Genomic DNA, 25,475 nt, shown 5'->3' on the forward strand with positions numbered 1-25,475 from the left:
GGGCAATTCAGTAATTTCAAGGCGGCTATACCGATTTATATAGGTGCATATAGCTCCGTGGAATCAACGCAGCCAAAGAAAAGAAAATCCTCAATTTTCTGAGCAGCCAAACACTCTCTCTCTGTCTCTCGAAAATTCTCAGTTTGCAGAGAAAATCTGAATCATGTCGTGGCAAGCGTATGTCGACGATCACCTTCTGTGTGACATCGAAGGTAACCACCTCACTCACGCTGCTATCATCGGCCAAGACGGCAGCGTTTGGGCTCAGAGTACCGACTTCCCTCAGGTAAGCTTTCCATTTTCCTTTACTCTTTTTCCCAGTCGGATCTCGATTTATTGTTAATTGCTTAGGGAAAGTTCTAGATTCGCCGATCTATGCTCACTTGTTATGGAGATTGAAGAAAAAGAATCAACATGCAAAAATATTTCTGAAATCAGCAACGGCAGTTCAGTGCATCTTCATCTTCTCTGATAATTAACAATTAACTAATTAACAAGAAAACCAGAGGATCACTTGTGTTGATTCAGATTCTGTACTTGCCAGCAACTATTGTATTTTAATGCTAACATAACATTGTTTTTTATTTTTATTTTTGGTTTTGATGTGTGACTGATTCATGCGGTAACAGATCTGTTTTTTTTGTTGATCTGTTCTAATGTATTGATTTTTATTTAGTTCAAACCTGAGGAGATAACTGCCATCATGAATGACTTTAATGAGCCTGGATCACTTGCTCCAACTGGATTGTATCTCGGTGGCACCAAATATATGGTCATCCAGGGTGAACCCGGTGCTGTCATTCGAGGGAAGAAGGTAACCGCCGTTTCTGATCTTTGCCTGAAATTTGTTCATAGATTCGTATGTGTTTGAACGAGCATTTGCTAAATTGATTCTGAACTAATATTATTTGTGTATGGATGATTTTATTCTAGAACCATGTTAGTAGTAAAACTCATTATAATTTTTTTGATTTAATGCAAAACCAGTTCTGAATTCAAGTCAATTCCTCAACATGGAAGTTGGAACAACATTTGTCTAAAATTACAATAGTTGGTATTTGAATGTTATATTGGATCATCTAATGTGAATCCAAATATGCTATACTAACTTATATGTGATGGTACTGTTTCTGTGAAGATATGCTTTTCCATTTTTTTTAACTATATAGATTTTAGTTTTAGAATCATGCAATAAAATCACAGTCTGTGCTACAATCTAGTAAAAAAATTACCTCTTTTGAGGTTGACGTTGAGGGCAACATGAACATGGCTGGGGCTTGCAGGTGTACTGCAGTAATTTAGTTGTGCAACTGTATATTGCATGTGATTTTATAAGCAAAATATAAACGTTTTCTAAACCTTTGCACATTTTTGGAATCCATCGATGTGTTTGTGGATTGCATGTGAAACAAATTATAATTTATAAGCAAATGCAAATGTAAATAGACGACACCTTTGTGCAGAGTAATTATTGTTTGCATCCTCTCAAGTCTAAACAATTAAATACCGGGATTGTCTTATAAATTGTTACCTTCAATTTTAATCTTTAATAGAACATTTGTGTTTCTTGCACTGTATCTTAGTGCATACTTTGACCATTATAGTTGTAATATCAACCTTTATCTTTATTATCCAGGGTCCTGGTGGTGTTACTGTGAAGAAGACCGGTGCGGCCTTGATCATTGGCATTTATGATGAACCAATGACTCCAGGTCAATGCAACATGGTAGTTGAAAGGCTTGGTGATTATCTCATTGAACAGGGTCTCTAATCTTTGCTTAATGTCTTGTTATCGTGCATATTTCATTGGCTTCTGTACAAGTTTTTGCATCGACCTGGACTGGAATGCTTTGATTGCAGTGTAATAATCTTGTGAGTATGAAAAGTCACGGGATCTGCGTGTTGCGAAGAAAGTGTTTGATGCTTGAGAAATGATGACTATAATCTCTATCTTTGTACTTTTTTAGTGGGGTACCTGTATACATTACACTGGTTTTAAATTTTTAATGCTATGGTATAATGGTTGGCATATTTATCAAAAGTTTGCAGATTCTTCTTGTCCATCTGGCCAAAAGCCTTCGTATTTATACTTCCGTATTCCTCCCAACCCCCCCCCCCCCCCTTTTCCTGATGCAAATGATTTTATCAGTTAAACTAGTGCATTAAAGCTCTTTTATAGTGTGTTTGGTTGAGCCTCCCGCCTGGGAAAATCATGCCCAATTCTCCCGTTAAGGTCAAAGCTACTTTGTATTTCTTCCTATGTTTGGGGTTTGGAGGTAGATCCAAACACCCACTTATTATTTGTATTTTAAGTGCGTTTGGTAAAAGCAAAATTCTTTTGTTTCAAGAAATTTTCATTAGAGATCCTTTTAAAGATCAAACTCGGTTTGACTCATTACACAATCAGACACCCTCATTCATTGTACGGCATGGCAGATCATGTATGTCAGGCTATCAGTAATATTTGGTCTGTATCCAAGTTGTGGGAATCTCTGTTATCATTATTACTTGACGATGATAACCAAGTGAACCTGTTGAAACCTCTGGTAATTGCAATGTTGGGGATTGTGGTCTCTGTTTTGTGCTCGACGTCTTGGCATATCAAGAAAAGAAAGCGACGGATCTGTAATGGATTTGTTCCCGAATCCGAGCTTGTACATTGGTTATTGTTCGGGTTGGCTGGGACTTAGGTGAAAGTCCATGATGACAGTTTCCAGCGAACAATGACCCGTTTTCTCCTTAAACTATTTAGTTAAAACTTTTTAAAATGTTTAATTTAATTTGTCATGTTATTAGGATTGTAGACCAAAATAATTTAATCTGCAAGTTTTGCTATCCGACTCATGTAGTCTAGCAGTTAAGCGGGTCAAAACTCCATCTTTATTTTCGATCTTGACAATTTAGCGTGCACATTTATTTGGATAAATGTACCGAAACGGGTCAGAATAATTTATTCTCCATCTTTATGTAACTAAAATGTGTTTGATCTTGAATAGCTGCAGCCTGCAAGCCAAATATACCATTTCTTTTGCTGTTTTTTTTATACGACACACTGGTAGAATTGAGTGAGGTGGGCTAGCTTATATTAACAGCTCAATCATTAAAGTCAAGACAAACGATAGTTATTGCTTGCAAGATCCTAAAGACGTCTTCCTTTCCAAAGCACTCGAACCTATTAGATAATGGGAATTCATAGAGAAGCATTCGAATTGAAAAAAAAATGTTGAGAAAGAAAAATAAATGATACGAAATGAATAAATTAAAGTGCGAAAAAATTGTGATTGTTGAGCAAACTAAAATTGTAAAAAATGGAATCAAATTTTAATCAGAAAATGGAGGTTTGAATCGATGCTGAAACAAAAAATGAAGCAAAGGCTTCAATATCTAAAATGGAAAAAAAGAATTAGGTAATTATTTAAAAAAATGTTTTTTTTAAGTTCTCTCAAAAGTTGGTAAAAAGAAAAATACTATTTCTTCAAAATAAATTAAACCAAACATGTACTAAGAATGTGATTGATAAAGGTTATTTTCAAAATAAACATCTTCTAAGGATAATAACTATTTTTAAAAATCTAACACATTTGGAAAATTATCTTAGAAATTAAAGTATAATTTTGTTATGATAAATAAAATATTAGAGCTTATAATTAAATGTATCAGGTTATTTAGCTAACTTTTATATTCACATTTTACTTTTGATAATTGAATATTTTGAATATATAACCCGTTGATCATATAAAGAATTTCACACCTTCTTAATTTATTATAATTCTTTTGAAATAATTCAAACGAAATAAAATATTTTAAAATTATTTTTCACCAAACACGTTCAAACGTAAGTTTAATTTTTTACAATTGATTATAATCATAATAAGTTGTTGTGTATGGTTCATATTTTATGGGAGAATAGATGTTGGAGCAATGGAGCGGTGGAGCACAACAGAGCTGAGGAAGAAGTCCCGCAATACGGTATAAATAAGATATTGAAACATTGTATGTTGATAAAATGTTGTGCACGGTTAAAATATTGTACACATATGTAGAATGAACGATATTGTATGCGGTTAAAAAATTGTACCACTACTATGTTTCGATGGCATGGACATACTTGCTAGATCTAGATCTCGTCAAATCTCTTTAATCTATGTGTGTGCGTGTGGTTTCTTTCATCTCCTTTAGAATATTCTGGTTGATATTGCTAACTTTGTCACTTTTAAGCTTTGTGGACACTTGTCATACCCATTAAATATGTTTCTTAGGCTTGATACGTGCTTTAGTTGGTTCGTTCCATTATTTGATGACAAATCTTGTGCTTTTAATCACATGAAAAAAATTCATATATAACCTCAACATGGCAAGTCTTAGAACTTAAAATTTTACCTATTGACAATTTGTTATTATATATATAGAATCTTCATTGAAGGGGCTTAACCTCAAAATGATCCTTTTAGGATGAGGCTGGGAATGGTGGCTGTGTGGATTTACTGGTTCTGTTCAATCATGTAATATTGGTTCACTCCGATTCTGACAGTAATTCAAACCATTGTGGAGAGCAGGCATTTCATTAAGATGTGGTTTTATTAGAAAATAACACATTTGATAAGTATCGAGGTTGTAAAATGCTTATATTACTGAGGTGTGTTATATGATAGATACGTACTTGAGTTTAAAAGCTTTTTGTCTTAGAGTGCATGTCCTAAAGTTTACTAAAAATAACACATTTGATAAGTATCGACATTGTAAAATGCTTATGCTAACTTGACAGACAAAGCTTTTTGGCACTCTAACAAATAAAGCCTCACAATGATAGTTCTCTTTGTAGGATAATAGGTTAAGAAAATTAGTATAACAAGATGATTATAATTAGTTTCTATAACAGTCTTATGATTTATTTATTGTCATTAAAACTTGAGGGCTGGATTGGCTTAAATCTAACAATCTTTTCTTTTTTAAGATAACAAACAAATATAAGATGATAAGTACCAAGCTCTCTGTATAAATAGGTTTTCTAAATAAACAAAATGAAAACAACACTCTCTACGATGAGAGGAACCATTTTCAGTATTAATCATCAAGGTTCAAAGCAAAACAATAAAATTGGAAATAATTTCTGGTTTATGCCATTGGCTGATAAAAACTAGACAATCACATGTGTATCATCTTTTATACAGAATAGTTACATTTATTCTCACAATTTTGTTTCTACATACTACATAGATATCTTTTTCGGCTATAAATCAATACTAAACTTTGCAACAATGAATTTCTTATGCACTATCTGTTGGTATACATTGAAATGAAAATTAGTGAAAAGTTTATTATAGATTTAATTATAAATGAATTTCTTAGCACGTCAAAGAGGCATTTTATGTTTTAAGAAATTATTAATGTAAGTAATGTTTTAACACATAATTATAATTATTTTGTATGAATTTTGACGTGTATATATTGAAAATAAAAATAGATATAGTTTTGTTGGAATAGTATAAAATGAAGTCTTCCATCAAAAATAAAATTCATAAACCTAATCTTTAAAATTTTGAATTAAGTGTGATGTCAGGTTTACGTGTATGATTGTTCATGATTTATGTGTAATCATTTTTAAGAATGCTTATACTTAATTAAACAAATTTTAGTCATTTTGAGAATCATAATTTTCAGAATTCATGAATTTCAAAAATTGATTCTCAAATATGAAAAATGTTTTTGCTCTACTAAATCCTCTTAAAATAAAAAAATATTAAGGTATGAATATTTGTATTCGTGTTTATGAATCTTTAGTCACCTTGCAAGTTTTTTTTTAATGAAATTACACCTTTGAATTTTTGTTTAAAAGTATCAACAACATGTGTACTCACCTTATATTATTTCAACTTAACTAAAGATTTTAAATTCTAATTTTTAGATATATAATTGTTTTAAATATTTGAAGAGATAATTTTGTCGCACATTGTGATTTTATCTAACTCAAAAAATATTATTTTTGGTAGAGAATTTTTGTGATTTAAGTGTGTGTTTGATTTTACATTAAATAATTGATTCTCAATTCAAAATTGATTTTAAATCAATTTTTACGTGTTTAATTTTACGTTGAATAAAATTTTTAAATTGATTTTAGATCCAGAATTAATTCTAATTTAAAAAGTAACTTTGAGTAACTTTTATTTAGATTGAAAAATTTGTATTAAGATTTTTTTTTAACTTGATTTTATAATAAAAATATTTAAATATAAATCATATCACTTTAAAATAAATTTTAACCAAAATTAATTTTATAAAATCAATTTTATCATCCTTCATCTAAATGCATAATAAATCCAACAAAATTCTAGTACAAACGTGGTAAATAATAGTGATAATTACTAGAAGCCAATAATAGAACGTGGCTATTTGAAAAAGAAAGGAACCGTAAAGAGAAAGGCAAAAAAGCTTGGAAGTGAAGCGACGTTGAACCTTTTAAGGAAAGAAAATGACAACCTTTCCTTTTTTAACTTTGAAATTGAAACTGTTAAACACATTTGAGTCTCGATTCGATTAATGTGAACTTTATTGGCAATACTTTTAACTCACATGAAAAATTATTTTATTAACTAAAAATATTATTGTTTAACTAAAATAAACTTATTTAGAAAATTTGTTTATTTTAATAAGATTAATTTAATCATCACATCTTAAATAATTTGTTTTTTTGAAATAATTCCTTAATTAAAAAAATATATAACTAGTTTAATATATATATATATATATATATATATATATATATATATATATATATATATATATATATATAATTGAGCCTTGCTCTTGTATTTATTTATAATTGAATTCTTTGAGTTGGTTTATAACGGTTTCAAAACGTTAAAAAGTGATCATCTGTTTTCTAAACCTTTGCACATTTTGGGAATCCATCATTGTGTATGGAATTGCATTTCGATCTCAATCAAATTATAGTTTACAAGCAAATGCATATGTACATGGACACCATTGCATCCTCTCCACAATTAAATACCGTGTACCAGGATTGTCTAATGTAAATTGTTACCTTCAATTTTAATGTTAATAACATTTTTTTATTCAATAGTGAAAGATGAACATATATAGTCATGTTTCATGCGCAATATGTTGGTGCAGATATCTTAGTGCATATTTTTGGCCATTATAGTTGTAATATCAGTCTTTAATTATTCCCATTATCCAGGGTCCTGGTGGTGTTACTGTGAAGAAGACCGGCGCGGCCTTGATCATTGGCATTTATGACGAACCAATGGCTCCAGGTCAATGCAACATGGTAGTGGAAAGGCTTGGTGATTATCTCATTGAACAGGGTCTCTAATCCTCTAATTATGTCTTGTTATCGTGCATATTTCATTGCCTTCTTTACAAGTTTTTTCATGGATCTCGACTGGAATGCTTTGATTGCGGTGTAATAATGTTGTTGGGTGGATATCAAAAGTCACGGCATGTGCGTGTTGCGAAGAAAAAGTGTTTTTGGTGCTTGAGAAATTATGACTATAATTCTCTATCGTTGTACTTTTTTTGTGGGGTACCTGTATACATTACAGTGATTTTAAATTTTTAATGTTATGGTATAATGGTTCTCACATTTATCAGAAGTCTTCAGATTCATATCTATCTGGCAGATGATACTCTTCATATTTATATCTCCTAACTCCTAACTCCTTTTACTTCTTCTCTGAATGCAAATAATTTTATTTTAGTTAACTATGTTACGAACTATTAAGTAACTACATTGTTCTACGTGGCAGATCATGTATGTCAGGTTATTAGTAATATTTTCCTGTATCATGTCCGAATCCCTGTTATCATTGGTTCTAGAAGATAGCTGGTATCATGAAAACTTATTCAAGTGAACTTGTTCCATACCTCTGGTAAGTGCAATATTGAGAATTGTGACCTGTTTTGTGCTATAGGTTTTTGTACAGGAAGGAAGAAAGTGTTGTTGATCCCCACGTGGCTTGTTCCTAAATACGACTTTGTGCATTGGCAATTCTTATTGAAGTTGTTCAGGAATTTGGCTTGGTCTTTAACCGAAAAAACAAAGCATAGTAACCATTTTAAAAATCTAAGCCATAGTAATGTTTCCTTTTAAAATCTAGTTTTGTTGTTAAGACTGTTGACACAAACGATTCAATTTCTTGTTTAAATATGTGTTTGTGAGTTAGATTTTGAAGGAAAAGGAACGAAAGGGAGATTAATTTTTTTAATAAATATTTGTTAAAATCAATAGTTTTCTTTAAATAAAAGTAATAAATAGCGAAAACTTAATCTTATATTTGGTTTGCTTTTATAAGTATTACATATTTCTTTGAATTTTTTTTTAAATTGTCTTCTCATTAGAATTGTTTTTATACACACTAATTGTCTTCTTTCATTTAAATGAGTTTGTATTCAACGAGTGTGTATAAGTATAAAGTAAAAACCTGCTGACCAAGGCAAAATAAATCGGTTCGTATAACTATTAATGTTATGAAAATCAAAATACTTGATTTGTGGGTTGGCTTGTATTAGCCAGCCTAATCTAACTTTAAATTAGTTAAATATTTTTTAAAATGTTTTTATTTACTAATTTTTACTGATTAAGATTGTAGACCAAATTCATGGAACCTTTAAATACACTTTTTTCTGATATGAAAGTTTATCTGAGTTGGGTTGCGAGCACTTATCAGAATCAAGGTGTATTTTAAGGCTTAAAGAACATTTATAGAAAATACTTAAAGATTATCTATTAACATATTTTTAAATCGAGGGTGGAAATCAAGTGTAGAATATGAGTATGTTCTTTGGACCAAACCTTTGTTGGTTTCTTGAAATAGACTTTAACTTTACCTTGGTGGGCTGCAACTAATACATCCAGCTCTATTTTCTGAACTTGACACTTAAGCGCATGAATTTTTATTTTTTTTGACAGATGTGTTTGGTATTATCTTGAATAGATGCAATTTAGATGATACAAGTATCACAATTTTATCAAAATTGAACAAATAATAATTAAATATATATTAATATTATATAGAATATTTAGTAATAAAATAAAGTAAAAATTTAAATTAACATAAAAAAAAATCATATTACGTGTCTTAGAAAAGAAAAGATTAAAACAATTAGTTAAATAATAACAATCTATATCTATATATCATAAATAAGCCTTTATTTATTTATTTTAAAAAATGTTTTAGAATTAAAAAATTTAAAATAATAAATAAAAAACAGCTCAAATAAGTTTTTTTTAAAAAAAACTGGCTCACGACTGGTTTTTAACTCTGGATTTTTTAAATGTAGTATTAGTAACTTAATTGGTTGCATCTTCTAAGGTCGTCCCAGTGGTAAAATGGTAAAAGGTTGACATAAATGTATGAGAATTTATGTTTAGACTTTCATTGTTGTCATTGCACATAATAAAAAAATAATTTAATAAACTAGATTAGTAACTTATTTTGTGTGCAATTGTTGCCTCTTCAATAATCAAATACTACAAGAATTTATTTTGCTACAAATTTTACATACAAAATAATTAATTACAGTAAAGTTGACAGTAGAAGATGTATCAATAAATATAATAAATTAATGGTGGATTTGTTTCGGCCACATATCCATATCAACATACTGAATTACAATTCAAAAGATTTAGATAGTTAAAATCAATTCTAATTGAAAGTCTCCAAACACTATTCCAATGAAAAGCAATTTTCTAAACGAAAAAAAAAATCAAGTTACTCTAAACTCAAATTTACTTTCATGTGTTTGGATACACATTTCAACCGAGGAAATCCTGTCAATTCTCTTAAAAAGACGTGGAAGCTTCAACTATTTGCTTCCTAGATGAAATGAAAAATCATGTCATCACCGCCGCGTTCCAAACATGCCAGTAACACGTTGGATTCGCAATCAATTCTACAAAGACACATCCACAGACACGCACTTATCCCCTGTCCTGATTTACTTGCTTGGTGATATTAGTATCACTCTATTAAGAATTATCTAAGTGGCACTAAGACTCGAGATAATCTCAAGAACGAAGCAGTTTTATATTACAAAGTTACAATAAGGTGCCAACACATGCATAGCTAAAATAAATTATCGATGACAAGTCCAATTATCTTTGCATGCTGTTTTGTGTTATCACTTGGCACACAAAACTAGTACCAAAGTTTTGGCGTATCACACAGCTCTAATGCAGTGAAAAAAACAATTCTTATATAACAGCAACGGAGTTTAGACTTTTCTGATGCATAGCATAGAGCATATGAAAGCTCTCCACTAAACCATTACCTTCCCAATGCATTTCAAACGCAGCATACATGCTCAACAAAGCAAAATCAAGCAGCACTTTCAACAATCAATCTTGTCAGTGTCGTTGAATATGCATTAGAGCAAAGAGACAAGTTACAAGAAGAAAAGTAAAAATTGACGAAGAATTTCCATTCTGTGAAGAGGATGAAGTGGAAGAAATTGCTGTTGTATTGCTTGTCACTGTTTTATTACTTCTGCAAAAGCAAAATGGAAGAAAAACCCAAATGTTATATCAGGTCCTAAAAATTGAATTTATATAATTTAAGGTCATCCAAAATAAAAGGAACAAACTAAATATCATGCCCTATATTATTGAACTTACCCAACTCTCGTGTAGATGCAGTTGTCATAGCCTGCAGAAATGACAATTAGTTTATCAGTGACACATAAAGCAGTGACAGGAAAAAGAAATAGACAATTAAATAAAGCAACTTTCAGAAACATTGATAATGCAACAAACAACTATGACAGCAGCCTGTTTCACAGATATCAAACAACTTCCATACAAAACACACCACTCCTCTACAAATTAATACTTTCTTCAACTAAAATAATTGCATTATGACTAGCTTTCTTCAAATCATATGTAGCATATGTATGTATACAATAGTTTCAGAGAAATACAGCACATGGCAAAAACAATGAAACTAAATGCAGTATTTATGATGAGTTGTGATGAACATACTTGGATCCTTATCAACTGTTACACCTGTTCCTCCAAAACTGCACGCAACATCAGAAGCCCCATTTTGCTGGTAATAGCTATTAAACGCAAAAGATGCATGTGAAGCAAGGTTATCTGGCTCAAAACAAGGCTGGCTAGGCTGGATAGCTGTACAGTCCACATTGCCAGGACCACAGGCCCAATCTATGGCATTCTGCAAGTCAATTTGTGAGGCCTTACTTGAAGCAATGCACCATGTGGTTCCATTTGACCTGGTTATATTTGCCTCAGTGGTCATATCAACCGCACCGCGTCCAGTGAAATCTAGGCTATACACACTTGTCTGGTCAGGATAAAATAATCCCCAGTTCCTCTCAGATTCCATTCCAGGCTTCCTATTTTCATTGAACAATGAGAAAATATAAACATCTAGCTCCTCTCCAGGTTTTGCAGGAGTACCAGTGTTGTTGATAACGTGCCTTATCAGATTAGTATTATATGTTTGAGCATTATCAGGCGTTGCAGCTATCTCCTTAGGAGACCCTTTGGAAGGCCAACCCGTCTCAGTGACCATGACCTTAATTGTTCTGAAGTTTAAGGCCATCAGTGCAAAGTAAATAGCATCAATCTGGGCATCAAACATGTTTGTGTAAAGCAAACCAGTGTTTGGATCAATGACTTCAGAGGATGCCTCAAAAAGGGCATAGTCTAAAGACACTTTACTCCGGGAATCACGGTAAGCATAATAAGGATATATATCAATCATAAAAGGTGACTGATTTTCAGCAAGAAATTCTAGCATTGGCTTCAGGAAATGTGCATGGCTGCTATTGAAAGCCCCAGCAGAAGGCGGGAAGGATCGGGACAAAACCCCAAGGGAATGGGTGCTGGAAACTTTAATCTTTTTGTGCAGCCCAAGTTTCTTGAGTGCTGTAAGCACATTGGTCATGGCAGGCACTACAAATGAAGATGCATTATTAGGACTCTCAGTGACTTCGGCGCCGACAGTTATGTATGTGATCTTTGTAGCCGGATAGTAAGGAAGGACGCTGTTTTTCAGCCAAGAGTCTGCATTAGATTGGAACTGAGACAATGACAGCAAATCTGAATTTGGAACCCCAATCATAAGCTCAATTCCAGTGTTTGCAAAGGCCTTCAGAACCTGTAAATTAGAATCATAAATCCTGACATATTTGATTTTATGAAGTTGAACCAACTGTGCCACCTTGTCCGGTGTAGGGAGGTCATCAGCACTTCTTCCATAGCAGACCCCAACAAAACTCCCAGAGCAACAATCTGACACAGAATATTTCGTAACATTAAACTAAATAAAAATTATGCATTACAAAGAGGACTTATTCTTTGTGAGTAAAAAATGCCAGCTGTATCTGGAAGTCCAAAACACTCGGTCATTACATTTTTTCAAGGACAAAACTTAGATGCAGTTTCATATGTGTTTTTTGGTATTGTTCTCCGATCAGAATTGGAGTTCACCTCCATAATCTATATAATAAGGGTTTGCATTAAAGATCAATGCAATGGTATGACGAGGTGAAACTTGAACTGGAGAACAGCACAAAAAACACATAAGGAACTGTATCTAAGTCTTGTCTTTTTATAATCGAGACAACACAATGTGGGGTAAGATGTCACGTAAACCAAACTATGAGATAACAAGCGATCTATACACACGAGCTGTATCACAAATTGAAAAAGAAGCGCAAGCTCGGTTGAAAGGGTAGGATTTTGAAGAAGAACTCAATTAAAACGCATTTCAATGAAAACAAAGCATTTTCCATCCTCCCTCAAGTACAACGGTTGTTGGTTTATAAAGAAAGAAGGTTGTTCCACAAATTGCATGCATAATCATAAACCTAGTTTCTAATATAAGACAGACATAGAGTGAGGTATCAATTAGTATTTTTTTATTTAAAGGACCAACATTGTTAGAAGCACAGTAGGAAAATGGAATGAAAAAAGAGATGCATAAGGAAAGGATTAGGAAGGTACGAACCAAGAAGCAAAAGGAAAAGTGAAGCCGCGGAGATGAGAGTGAAGCCAGTGGGCATTGCTGTGACTGTGAGTGAAGCGAAGCTACAAGTACTACTTACTACTTTGTTGTTGTTGAGAGAGTTGTGAAGTGAAACCTAACGTTCCAATGCTCAGAAAGTAACGGCTATTGTCTCTCTGTCTAGAGATTGGAGCTCGAGAGTGCCCAGGAGCTCCACTAATGCACATTTTTTTTTATTCATAAAATATATATATATGCAGAGAGGGACACCTTAATTATAATTATAATATTATTATCTATCTATAACTATTATTCCCTCCTTTCTAATAATATTCTTTTAAAAAATTTGTTTCTTAATATTTTTTTTATAATTTTTAAATATATTAATTATTTTTTTCTATATATAATTATTTAATTATTTTATCTCTAAACATTAATAAAAAATAATTAAGTGAATAAAAAGATGAGAAAAGAATAATTTTAAGATAATAATATAATTAATTGACATATTTAATGTGGTTGATTAAACTGAGTTAAAAAAACTTGAATTAATTGTATAATGACAATTATCTCATTTATTATATGTATATATATTTATTTATTTATTATTCCCAATTTATCTTCAATTGTTTTTTCCATTACCATTTATATGGGGGAAAAAAGTATTACTACTCTTCAGATGTGGACAACAAGCATACTAAATTGTCTCACTATCATACCAACTCAATTGTTTAGGCATAAATTGTCTCATTTGCCACTAGCTTATATAATAATAATAGTATTATGTTTTTATAATATGATATATATTGCATTATTTTTTATTTTTTTTATCTTTCTCATAATTATATTAGCTTACATAGTTTTATTGTAAGAAATAATTTTTCAGTTAATTATAAAAATATATATTAAAAACCATTATAAAAAATATTACATGGAAGAATATATTGATAATATTTTTAACATCTGTAGGCATTCTCATTTTCTTTAGCTTATTTTTAAATATAATTATTCAAGGTAGATGCTTTTTACACTTTGAAAAGGTATGTATATATCGAGCAAATGGATAAATGTGACGAAGAAAAGAAAGATTAATAAAAATATAGGTAAATATAAAAGCTAAGTATAAAATTTAAATTGATAATTTTTTTTACATTCCAAAACCAAACGAACTGTTATCATTATTATTACTGGTTGAAAGAACTGCGTCACTGTGCCTTCTGTCTTAATTGTATTGTTTTTAGTTATATGTAATATAATAACCGGCATGAAAAGCTATTAGAAAATAATAATTGCATGTGATTGTAAGTAATTTTAAAATTAGTCAAAAGATAAATTAAGAATAAAAAATGTATATACGAAATGAGATAATTATTATTATTAATAGTTATATATTACTACTTTTAATAATAATTATTATTATTTTACAATACTCTATATATTGAATAAGTTATTTATTTTAGAAATAATAATTTTTAATGTTTGAATTTATTTTAATAATATTTAATATAATAAAATATTGTAGTGATATATAATCTTATTTATAAAACCTGTAAAATATTTAAGATATTACTAAATTGTTTTCCTCCTTGTTTCAAATGATTATATTTTAAATTTGTAAAACCTTAATTACAAATTTTTCTATTCTTATTTTATGAAATCGTAATATTTAAAAATAGTTAATACTATTGTTCATTATCATTTTAAATAATAAAAATAAGCATAAATACTTTAGAACGATTTTTTGGTGAATTTTAGAATGAATTTAAAGCACGTAAAGGAACAACTATTCTGAAAACAGAGAACTACTACTATTTGCTGGCGACAGAGAATTTAATATGTGACTGCAACACATCACAACACAATACAACGAGAAAGCGCCGGTCCTCAGTTTTATTATTCAATTCAGTTTATACATCTTTCTCGATTCCGAAATTTCGTATGTTTGTCCTGCTTTTCTTTGTGATTTTCTTAAATGGTTTTTGTAGTCTTATATTACTATTATTTTACTTTAATACTTGATGTTTGAAAATAGGCATTTATCAAAAAATACAGTATTTAAAATATATATTTATTCCGTGTGACAAATATTAACCAATGTTTTTAACAGAAAACATATTATACACTTACATTTTAATATAATTTTACATTATCATTTAATCATAAATCATTGTGTTGAATTTTATAATAATCATTTTATAAATCATACTAAATATGAATTTATGATTAAATAATAATATAAAATTATTTTACAATATATCACGATTAAATCAGTTTAAAAAATTCATTAATGTGAATTTATTATTAATTGTAATGCTTATTATTATCATTATTATTATTTTATTCTCTAATTTTTTTAAAATCATTTTTAGTTCCTAATTTATTTTGAATAGTTTTATTTTCTTATTTTTTTTCTTTACTTTTAGTCTTTTGTTAGGAGACTAAATATAAAAATAAGGACGAAAAAAGTTAACAAACAAGCAAGGATGAAACAAAAAAAGTTAAGAAATGTTAACTAGTAATCTATAGTCTATAGTATACAATACTATACATACAATAATTTCTTAAAAGAATGTTGACACCTGTCATTTTCCAGAATTATAAGCAATTAATTGTTTTTTAATTTTAATTTTAAATTAAAAAATTATATATAGTTAATGAGTACCAATTCAAATGATGTAATTAGATCAAATTAATGATTAATTACAATTAATTTATAATTATGATATTCATATAATTTTATAATAGACTAATATACTATAGTTACTAATTCTATGACGTTCAAATTAAATCAATTAAAAATTATGGAAAGAAAAAATAAAAAGAAATTTATTATACTCATTTTATAGATACCAATTATCTTGCTATCTAACTTGATTTTTTTGTGTGTGTAACAAAATTATTTGTTGTTATATATCTAAGACTAAAATAGTTTAATGATTACTTGAAATATACCCAAATAACTTTTAAAACGAATTTATGATATTTTAAAAATCATAATCTACTAGATATATAATCAATCATATATATAATGGGTAATAATTATTAATAATTAAAAATGTACGTTATACTTTATAATCCATGATAAAAATAAATAAATAAAGAATTTAATTGTAAATGTTTTTAATATATATTTAAGAAAATATTTATTATTTAAAATATTTATAATAATATTCATGTTTATAAATAATGTTTACCGGTACGTGAGAGGTCACAACAGCAATACAATGCAGCACCGCACCCTTTCAAAGATTTCTCTGTTATAAAATCAATCAATTGAACTCTGCACTTGCTTCTACCTTCGAGCAGAGCAAAGGGAAGAAACACAACCAAAATTTATCAGCTCCACTGCTATAAAAAAATACATTTTAGTTGGAATAGGTTAACAAACTACATCATCAATATATTTTAAAAATTTTAGTCAAATCTCACATATATATATACAGTGTCAAAGAATGAAAATAACTGAGAAATACAATAGAATGAAATAACTAATGGCCCACATTTGTTTTTATTTCTTTTTTCGCTTATTTCCTTGTACCACATACATTTACTTTTAAATTTCACATTTATTTCTTTAATTTCTTACTATCCTAGCTATTTCATCTTCACGAAACAAACAACAAATGTGTGAAATAAGAAAGTAATATTGTATTGATCTACCGTTAATTTTTTTTATATGCAGTTCATAATTTTTTTGATTCAGTGATAAGTGTATAACTAATCTTAAAAAAGTAATTAAATACATTCATACTCTTTTACTTTATATATTTGTTTATTTTAAAGGAGTCTAAATCCAATCCACTCAGTTCATTTCAAAACATAATCGATGATATCTCATGCTATTTGAACTATAATTATATGAACAGTTTTTGGGTCGAACCGGCTATCTATCAATTGGAATTTAATCACTATATATGGTACTGGTTGGCAACAGGTTTTGAATAAAAATAGTGAATCTTATCCACCAGTCCATATATACACATATAGTTAATTTCCAGCAGAGGGGGAATAAAGCTTAGTGGTGCATTTCGATCCTGACCAATGAAGAAAACTATAAGATCGATAGCGAAATTCGTGAGTGTATTATGTATGTATATATATACACACACACACGTACGTTGTAAGGATTTTGATGCCTGGTTTGCGTGGGAGGTTCTAGCTAGCTAGGAGAGGCAAGGGAACGAGAGTGGATCGAGTCAAGGGTTCATCCATTTGATCATTCCATGGACCTGAAACCATCATGGGATTAAAATGAGAAAAAGGGTCATAATCTAATCAGTGGTGGGCACATATAAAGATTCTGAAGAAACATCATCTTATTTCCCCCCCTAATTAAACAAGATATTGGGAGGCCTATCTGCCCTAGCTTGTCAGTGCCAATACAATACAATAACATCATGTGGTCGTCGTTTCATTGCCATTCAAATGTCACCACATCATTCTTGTACCCAAGTCAACCTTCTTATCCTCACACACTCACATATCTTTATTGTACGTACCAATCCAGCTCATTCTAAATAGGAAAGGTGTTTTTTAACAAACATTTTTATAATCAAAATATAACACAGAATCCCTTATAATAACAATTTGTTGGTAAGTGACATGTATGTATATAAATAGATGTGGATCATATATAGAGATTTTTTTAAAATAACAGATCTTGCAATTAACAAAAGAAAGATATTTTTGTGATATCTAGTAAATATATAAGTTGGGATTAATTCTAACAGCTTTAATTCTTTTTATTGTATCTAACAATTGTGAGATTTATCTATATTTATTCAACAATAATTAACGTATTAGTTATGAAGGTTATTACATTGTGAATACTAGTGATAACGTGATTTGATAGACAAAACTGCATGACTAATGCTTGAGGGACGGGGAAAACGTTCAACCAATTGGAATATGCCAATACAGCCCATGAGTTTTAAGGGTCGTAAAACACGTGGATTGAATAATTAGTTAGCTATGAGTAAAAAGAATTTTGGAGGTCAAGTAACAGCAGCATATGGCTGAGCTACCAAAAAAGAAGAAGAAGAATTTGTCAATTCAAATATAGTTTTGTTTGAGACTAAAAAAGTAGAAGAAGTGATGTTTATCGTGAACACTTCACGCCAAAGGTCAATACATATTTCTATTTGTATGTAGTTTTAAAAAAGAAACTAAATATGATGTTGTTGGTTGATATTTGAGAGTTGAGATGAAGGTTAAGCCAAAACAATGTTTAGTGGGATTCGGGCGTACCTTTTTTAATAAACAGGAAGGTGTTGTTTTCCTTCTACCGGATCAATATATTCATTCTTACAATAAAATGATATTTGTGTTGTTATTTTATATCAAGTTGAAATTAAACCTCAAATCTTAATTAAAGTATTCAAATACAAAACTACTTTTATCAACAATTTTTTATTTTTCAGGAGTACTTTTTACCAGGTAGCATTCGGTGCATGACAAATTAATATAATTATTAGCTGTTATAGATCGATATTTGAAGCTTACAATTAATTTTATTCATATATATTTTTAAGGTCAAATTACTAATTTTGGTAATTATAGTTTCACAATTTTTATCTTTTTAGTTCTTATAGTTTGAAAGTGATTTTTTTAATCATTAAAATTTATATTTTAATTCTTTTTTAGTTCTTATAGTTTAAAAGTATTTTTTTTAATTTTTATAGTTTGTATTTTAATTTTATTTTAATTTGAATAATTTTTTTAGTTCCTATAGTTTGTATTTTAATTACCTTTTAATCCTTATTAAAAAAATATAAAAATAATTAACTGCAAATTAATTATAAATTATCAATTATTTTTTTATTACAAATTATCTTTCGATAAATTAGTTACGAATTACTTATTAATATTTTTATAGTTAATTATAATTGATAATATAATATTACTCATATATTGATGGTAAGGACTAAAAAAAATTTAAATATAAGAATATAAGAATTAAAATTACTACTTTCAAACTACAGACTAAAATGAAATTAAAATCTAAATTATAAAGAATAAAAAATCACTTTCAAAAACTATAAAGATTAAAAGAGAATTAAAATGTAAATTATAAGAATTAAGAAACTACTTTAACTAAAAGGTATAAATGATAAAATTATATGAATTAAATGAATAATTAAACCTATCTTTAATCTTCGATTTATATATCCTTTTCTTATTTATAGTATATTTGAAATGCAGGTACACCAATAGTGTTCCCATTCCTAACCAAAGTTCCGAACCAAAATCAGCAAAATGGCCAACGTGACCATTTCAACGACACTTGACCTAAGGTCATAGCAGTAGCATTAACTAAAAATGTTATATAAAATTAAAATGGAAAAATATTCAAAAACGCCCAATATATTATTATACATTTTACGTGAGAGAAAGACAAAAAAGAAATATATATATATATATATATATATATATATATATATATATATATATATATATATATATATATATATATTGTGATGCAAGATAAGAAAAGAAATAAAAAAGTTATAGGTATTAATTAAGTGTTTAAAAAATATGAATATTCATTTATTATTACTCAAATAAAATATACACATAATACATGGTGTGATAAACGATGCATTAAAAGGTGGGAATATACCCATCTGTCATGGCTTTAAGAAGCAAAGTTGGCGAAATGGGGGACCACAGTTTCACACGCCAAAAATGAAAAGAAGTTAATAACAGTGTGGTGACTCAGGATATGGATGTCTTCAAATTTAGTCCTTATCCTCTACATGTGAGAGAAGGGTGTTAAGTTTGCACGATATAACGTGATTTGACAATGACAATATTTAGGATAGAGTGTTATAATTGATAAACTTGAATAAACAATAATGCTATCCAGTTATTCATTGATAATTAATCCTATAAATAAGATCACCCATTAGGCCATTATATATTTTATCTGTTAAATGTAACTGCTCCAATCAGATGCTATCATATCTGTGAGATTATATACAGATAAGCTTCCACAATGAATTGAAGGGCTAGCTATTCCGTTTTCATAAAGTAGGGAAAGAGATCGATCTTCTTCTTCATCTTTCTTCTCCTTTTCTATTCTTGGTTTCTTCTTTTAGAAATGAACGTGAAGGGTATCATGGATGGTAAAATTGAAGCTGGGAACACCAATTGTATTGTTAAGGAGGATGTGAATGATGATTCGATATCCATTGGATCAGTATCAGAAGATTCAATGAACTCTGTGTGTTCATCTTCTTCATCAGAATTGGCTGAGGATGCATCATCCTCTTCAGCATCTTATTTGTCAACCTCATCATCGCATTCAAACGGCCCTTTGTTTGAACTATCAGAGCTAATGAGTCAACTCCCTATCAAGTAAGCAATTTCCTGCATGATATTGTTCACCTTGTTTTAACTTTAATTTTATTCAATCTCCTAGCTTCTTTGGAAATTAATGTTATGAATTGGTGTAAGTTGGTGAGTTGAATTAATAGTTTATATATATTATCACATGTGATGTGCAGGAGAGGCTTGTCTATGTTTTATCAAGGGAAGGCTCAGTCTTTCAGTTCTCTAGCAAGCGTGGAGAGCATAGGGGATCTTCCTAAGAAGAAAGAGAGATTTTACAGGAAGAAAATGAAATCATGCAAAAGCTTCGCGGGAGGCTTGGATAGCAGCCACAGAATATCGTTCGCTCCAAAGGCTACAATATCAAAGAAATCTTCGAGAGCAACTTTTGTATCCGTGCTAACTAAAAGAGGGAGTTTCCTTGGAGGCTCCAGAACTTCCTTTTCTGTACAGAAGAACTTTTGATATCCAACCTTGTTAATTAGAGCTTAGTTAATATTTCATGCACAAAATAGGGAAAATTTTGAGTCCCTCACCTTCAGCTTTTCTCACACGAAGAAGTCATGTCATATTGTTTATTGGTAAATAATTAATATACATATGATTCATTAATTAGTATACCATTACTGCTTTGTTTTTCATGATAACAGGATCCTGCGCTGGCCTATGTTTCATTATTACTAGCATGATATGAGTGCTAATTAGCACATATATATGCAAGGATTTTTAGGTAGTTGCTCGTGATAATTGAGAGATAGGCTAGCTGTGGAATATATATGAAGCAGTTATGTGGGAAATTAGTTCACATGAGACTATGATAAAATCAGCCAATGATATATAAAGAGAATTAATTTGAGCTTACACATAATAATCAGAATATTCCAGGTTTATGATCATTAGTTGTACTACTGATTAGTGATCACTTCTAAATATATCTTATCAAATATAAAACTGAAGCAAGAACGTATAACATTAATCAGTATGAAAAATTACTATAAATATATATCCTGTTAAATAATCAGCAGCAGATATATATGATACCAGAAATAATCTTCTGTTTCTTACGGTTCGTCATGAAGATCAAAGCATATGTGAATCGGAGGCAAATATATATATCGTGACTTAATTTCTTTATTCTTCGCATGCTTGTTTTGTTTTAGCAATATTGAGTTGGGAGAGAGTTAGTCACCGGTGGGTTACCTTAATTTGTATAGGAGCCTCGAGCGTGTAGTTCTTCGTTCTCTAGAGCCTTGAGCTTTATTTTCTGTTGATTAATAACAAAAGTCGCTGCCAAAAAAATCACTTTGGTGTTCCATCTATCAGTTGGTCCAAACAAAAAATGAAGAGATAAGTGCGCAACAAAATTGAGAAATTAAAATAATTAAGAAGCTTGCAACCGATAAGATAGCAATGCACTGGTGTATAAAAAAAACTGCATATCATTCAATTTTTAATATTATGCCTCATCATTTTTAATCTATGTTAATAATTGTTTTTTTAGCTATAAAATAAAAATTTTAATAGTTATACACATCCAATCATAAGTCATCAACTTTTAAATAATTATATTAAAAGTAAAAAAAATATTATATATAATAATTTGTGATTAAATAATCATATAACATTATTTTATGAAATAATTTTTATTAAGATTGCTTTCAATTTCCAAATCCAAATCCAAAGTGATAAGATAATATTTTTTTTAGAAGCTAAATATATCCTTCACTTAGGTCAATCATACTCGAGATCATTAATTAATTAATTATAAGCAACACCGACAAATTCGTGTTTAGAGTATTTGATATATCGACACATTCATGATTTAAACTTGAAATCACTTACAGCACCATATATATCGGGAATTAATGTAATTAAAGGCATTATAGTATTTGTTTTCTTCCATTTTTAAATTACAGGGGTAAAAATAGGACACTTTCTTTTATGATTAAAACCAAACTCAAAAAAACATTATAGAAACTAAAAATATATTTTATTCTTTTTTTTAATAATAATTAAAAAATAATTTTAGTTATTTTTAAAAAATAGTTCACATCATTATTTAGTAATGAGATGACATGCTTTTAAACATGTCATGTGATCATGGTATGTGATATTACATGTCTAGTTGCTTGATACGCAAATGGTGATAGAAATCATGCATTGTTAAAACTTTTAAAATTTATAAGAAATAAAATTAAAAAAAAACGAATTCGAATACTGTTAGGGAATATATGTTTGGTGTATGATAAATTTTATGATACAATATAAAAAAATAAAGAAAAATAAAAATTATTAATTAGGTGTTTAAAATAAAAAGTAATTTATCTATCCTTATTCTTAGACATATACTGTAATAAAAAATATACTTTAAATTCTATTTGTACATGTATACTTCTAGTTAAAATACAATATTGTATAAATATGAATACAATGGTTCTTAGACAATTATATCTTAAAAGCCAGCATCTAAGGCACGTATTTATAAAGCGGGATTACTTTTTATAACGCAGATGTTATTGTTTGATTCTAGTCAAACATTTATACTTATCTCATGTGTTGGGCTTGAATTATCTAAATGAACGTGTGGACTATTTTATGTTGCGGTTATATTTGGCTAATGGATCTGGATTCCACTTAAAAAACAAAAGTAGTTTCTCCCGTCGTATTCATATGCAATCAATTTGTAAGGTTGTTTCACGTCTAAAAGACATCGGGGTGAGACAAAAGGGTAACCGGAAAGAATAAATGGAAGGAAGAAACAAACACAATAGTAACTGACAGTTCACAAGTTGCATTAGAATTTAGAATAACCCAAATTTAATTAATTAATCATTTTTTCCCTATAGGAATCTTCTTTCTATTTCTTTCGAAAACAATCATGTTTTTTTCGTGCATTATATATGAAAAATTAATTACTGTAGCCATTATCTATTTTAATTATAAATTGTTTCCTGTTAATCACATTATTAATTTCGTGCATTAAAATTCTAAAACTACATATGGATTTCATTTTCTGAGATATTTTGATTAGTTAATATTGCGGTCAATTATTTTTACTCTAATCAAAGGGAGTTTTAAAAAAGAGAAAATGAGTGCTGCACGAGGAAACTTGCGTAAGTCAATCTGCACCGTGACCGTAGAAAACATCTGTGGGAGTTGCTATTCTCACCCTCCCTAGCTTTTTTTTTTTTAAAATACACTCTTGTCCTCCCGTATTTTCCTACACCCCCTTCCCCTCACTCCTCACTCTCCACCAGAAAGCCCTCATGGTCTTACAGTTATTTATTTTAACTGTATCTGCCCATCTGAACTGGAATTGATTTTGCTAACTTCATTTAATGTGTTTTTGGATAGTCTCCAAAATGATGATTGAACATGGTAAGGTGGATCAATCTTAATTTTGACCAAATTTTACATGTATAAAAATCACAATAGAATCAATTATGATGCATAAAAATAATGGTAAAGTTGAAGCAAATAGGACTAGTTTCTAACTTTCTATTTCTATCAAAATCAATTTTGTAAAATCAAATTTCATTCAAAATCAATTTTATCATCCTGAATCCAAATATACACTTAAGGCATGTTTGGATGTCCGTTTGAAATGTGGTGCATGGATTCCAAGGGAAATCTAATGGTCCACAAATTCTATTTTGCAAAAGAAAGACTATGAATGTTTCTGGGAAATGGAAGTTTCGAGAGGAAATTCAAACACGAACTTAAATGTGTGATATAACGGATTAAAGCATTGGTGAAAGTGACAGTGATTGAAATTTTGACTTTCTTGTAAATTCTAAACTCTGTTGGATTAGCTTCTCTTCAATTTATTTTAGAATACAGTGAGGTAGAAGCTGCTATTTCACTTTCTTGTAAACAGGAAACCAAAATAGGCCCGCCCTCTTACAATAAGCTGACAGCAAATACGCATTTCTCACGGCTCATGCCACTGATTCTGTCCTCTGTGCCAGTGTGATTGCGTTTTGGAAAACAATCTCATGTTGCGTCAACTCCTAAATCCTATTAGTTTAAATTGTTAAGTATAGGAACTTGATAAATTTATTGGATAGTCGTCATTCTTTTATACAAACCCAACAGACAAGATTTAAAATCAAATCAACTTGTTAAAAGTCAAAAAAAAAAAAAAGTTTTTTTACGGTTCAGAGAGTATTATATAAACAACGATTCCCAAACACGCCAACTAGATAAATTTTGATGCTTTATAATTTGATCACGGTTTTTAAACTCAAAAACCCTGTTGTAATCTGAATGGAATTGTAGAGAAGACAAAATCAGCATTGATAGTCTGGTTCAGATATCGTAATTCGCCTTGTGATTGGAATCATTGGACTGATGCATAATGCGTTATATTAGTTGTCTCTTATTAGTTAGTGGGGCCTTCAATCAACTATTAACCCTTTGATTACTTTTCCTTTCCTAAAGGTTTGGATCAATTCCAGCCTTTGTATACTGCACAATTTCACTGTATTATTTCTTCAAGAAACTTCATAAGTTTCTTGCTATTAGTATTTTTTTTCATAGATCAAAGGTGTCATCTTGTGTTTAAGTTAGGTAAGAATTATGATCACTATAAACGATAACGTTCTTTCTCTTAATATTTAAAACGGTGCACTGTATAAAAAGAACTTAAATTCAAGATTAGTGATTAAGCTGCTTAGCATCTATTGGGGGAATGAATATACTGTTAATACAAATATAATAATTTGCTTTTTAGATCAGAATAATTAATACGGTTTTTGCTCTTGTATTCTTTAATCTCTGCACTATTTTATAAGTAACAAAATAACACTTTGTTTGAATTATAAATGCTAACTCGTTCATATACCGCAATCATCATGTAACCAAAAAAATATGCCGCAATCGCCATCCTATAAAAAATGAAGAGTTCTCACTGCAGTATTTAATTTGAGTTTGGATAAAATTTGCCAATAGTATACAAATACTTTTAAAAGAACCAAAAATGATCCAGCAAGAGAAGCCACTCAGCTGATGATAGTGGGATTAAAAATAAAGTAAACTTAGAATCTACCAAAAAGAAAACCAGTACTTCTTTACAACAAAATTTGATAGTTCTCCAAAACACGAACAAATAGTGGCTATTTATGCCTTATAGTGAGTTCTTTCACGTCATTGAAGTTATAA

General features: G+C 29.6%; 4 protein-coding genes across 4 annotated transcripts; 3 read left to right on the forward strand and 1 right to left on the reverse strand.

The window, feature by feature from the left end:
- Positions 1-51: 51 nt before the first annotated feature.
- On the forward strand, positions 52-2,063 carry LOC114413539 (profilin-1). The gene is made up of 3 exons (XM_028377999.1): positions 52-286; positions 677-814; positions 1,637-2,063. The coding sequence occupies exons 1-3, from the start codon at positions 164-166 to the stop codon at positions 1,769-1,771; spliced, it is 396 nt and encodes a 131-aa protein (XP_028233800.1). The 5' UTR covers positions 52-163; the 3' UTR covers positions 1,772-2,063.
- A 1,858-nt stretch (positions 2,064-3,921) lies between these two features.
- On the forward strand, positions 3,922-7,613 carry LOC114411410 (profilin-3-like). The gene is made up of 4 exons (XM_028375101.1): positions 3,922-3,969; positions 4,452-4,530; positions 6,867-7,030; positions 7,199-7,613. Exons 1-4 carry the CDS (start codon positions 3,922-3,924, stop codon positions 7,331-7,333), a joined length of 426 nt encoding a protein of 141 aa, XP_028230902.1. The 3' UTR covers positions 7,334-7,613.
- A 2,407-nt stretch (positions 7,614-10,020) lies between these two features.
- Positions 10,021-13,211, reverse strand: LOC114413540 (glucan endo-1,3-beta-glucosidase 13-like). The gene is made up of 4 exons (XM_028378000.1): positions 12,990-13,211; positions 10,997-12,271; positions 10,634-10,664; positions 10,021-10,505 (listed from the first exon to the last, which is right to left on the reverse strand). The coding sequence occupies exons 1-4, from the start codon at positions 13,042-13,044 to the stop codon at positions 10,367-10,369; spliced, it is 1,500 nt and encodes a 499-aa protein (XP_028233801.1). The 5' UTR covers positions 13,045-13,211; the 3' UTR covers positions 10,021-10,366.
- A 6,680-nt stretch (positions 13,212-19,891) lies between these two features.
- Positions 19,892-20,941, forward strand: LOC114413541. Its single transcript, XM_028378001.1, has 2 exons — positions 19,892-20,342; positions 20,492-20,941. Exons 1-2 carry the CDS (start codon positions 20,086-20,088, stop codon positions 20,778-20,780), a joined length of 546 nt encoding a protein of 181 aa, XP_028233802.1. The 5' UTR covers positions 19,892-20,085; the 3' UTR covers positions 20,781-20,941.
- The last annotated feature ends 4,534 nt before the right edge of the window (positions 20,942-25,475 follow it).

This window comes from Glycine soja, chromosome 5, assembly GCF_004193775.1.
Source record: "Glycine soja cultivar W05 chromosome 5, ASM419377v2, whole genome shotgun sequence".
NCBI lineage: Eukaryota > Viridiplantae > Streptophyta > Magnoliopsida > Fabales > Fabaceae > Glycine > Glycine soja.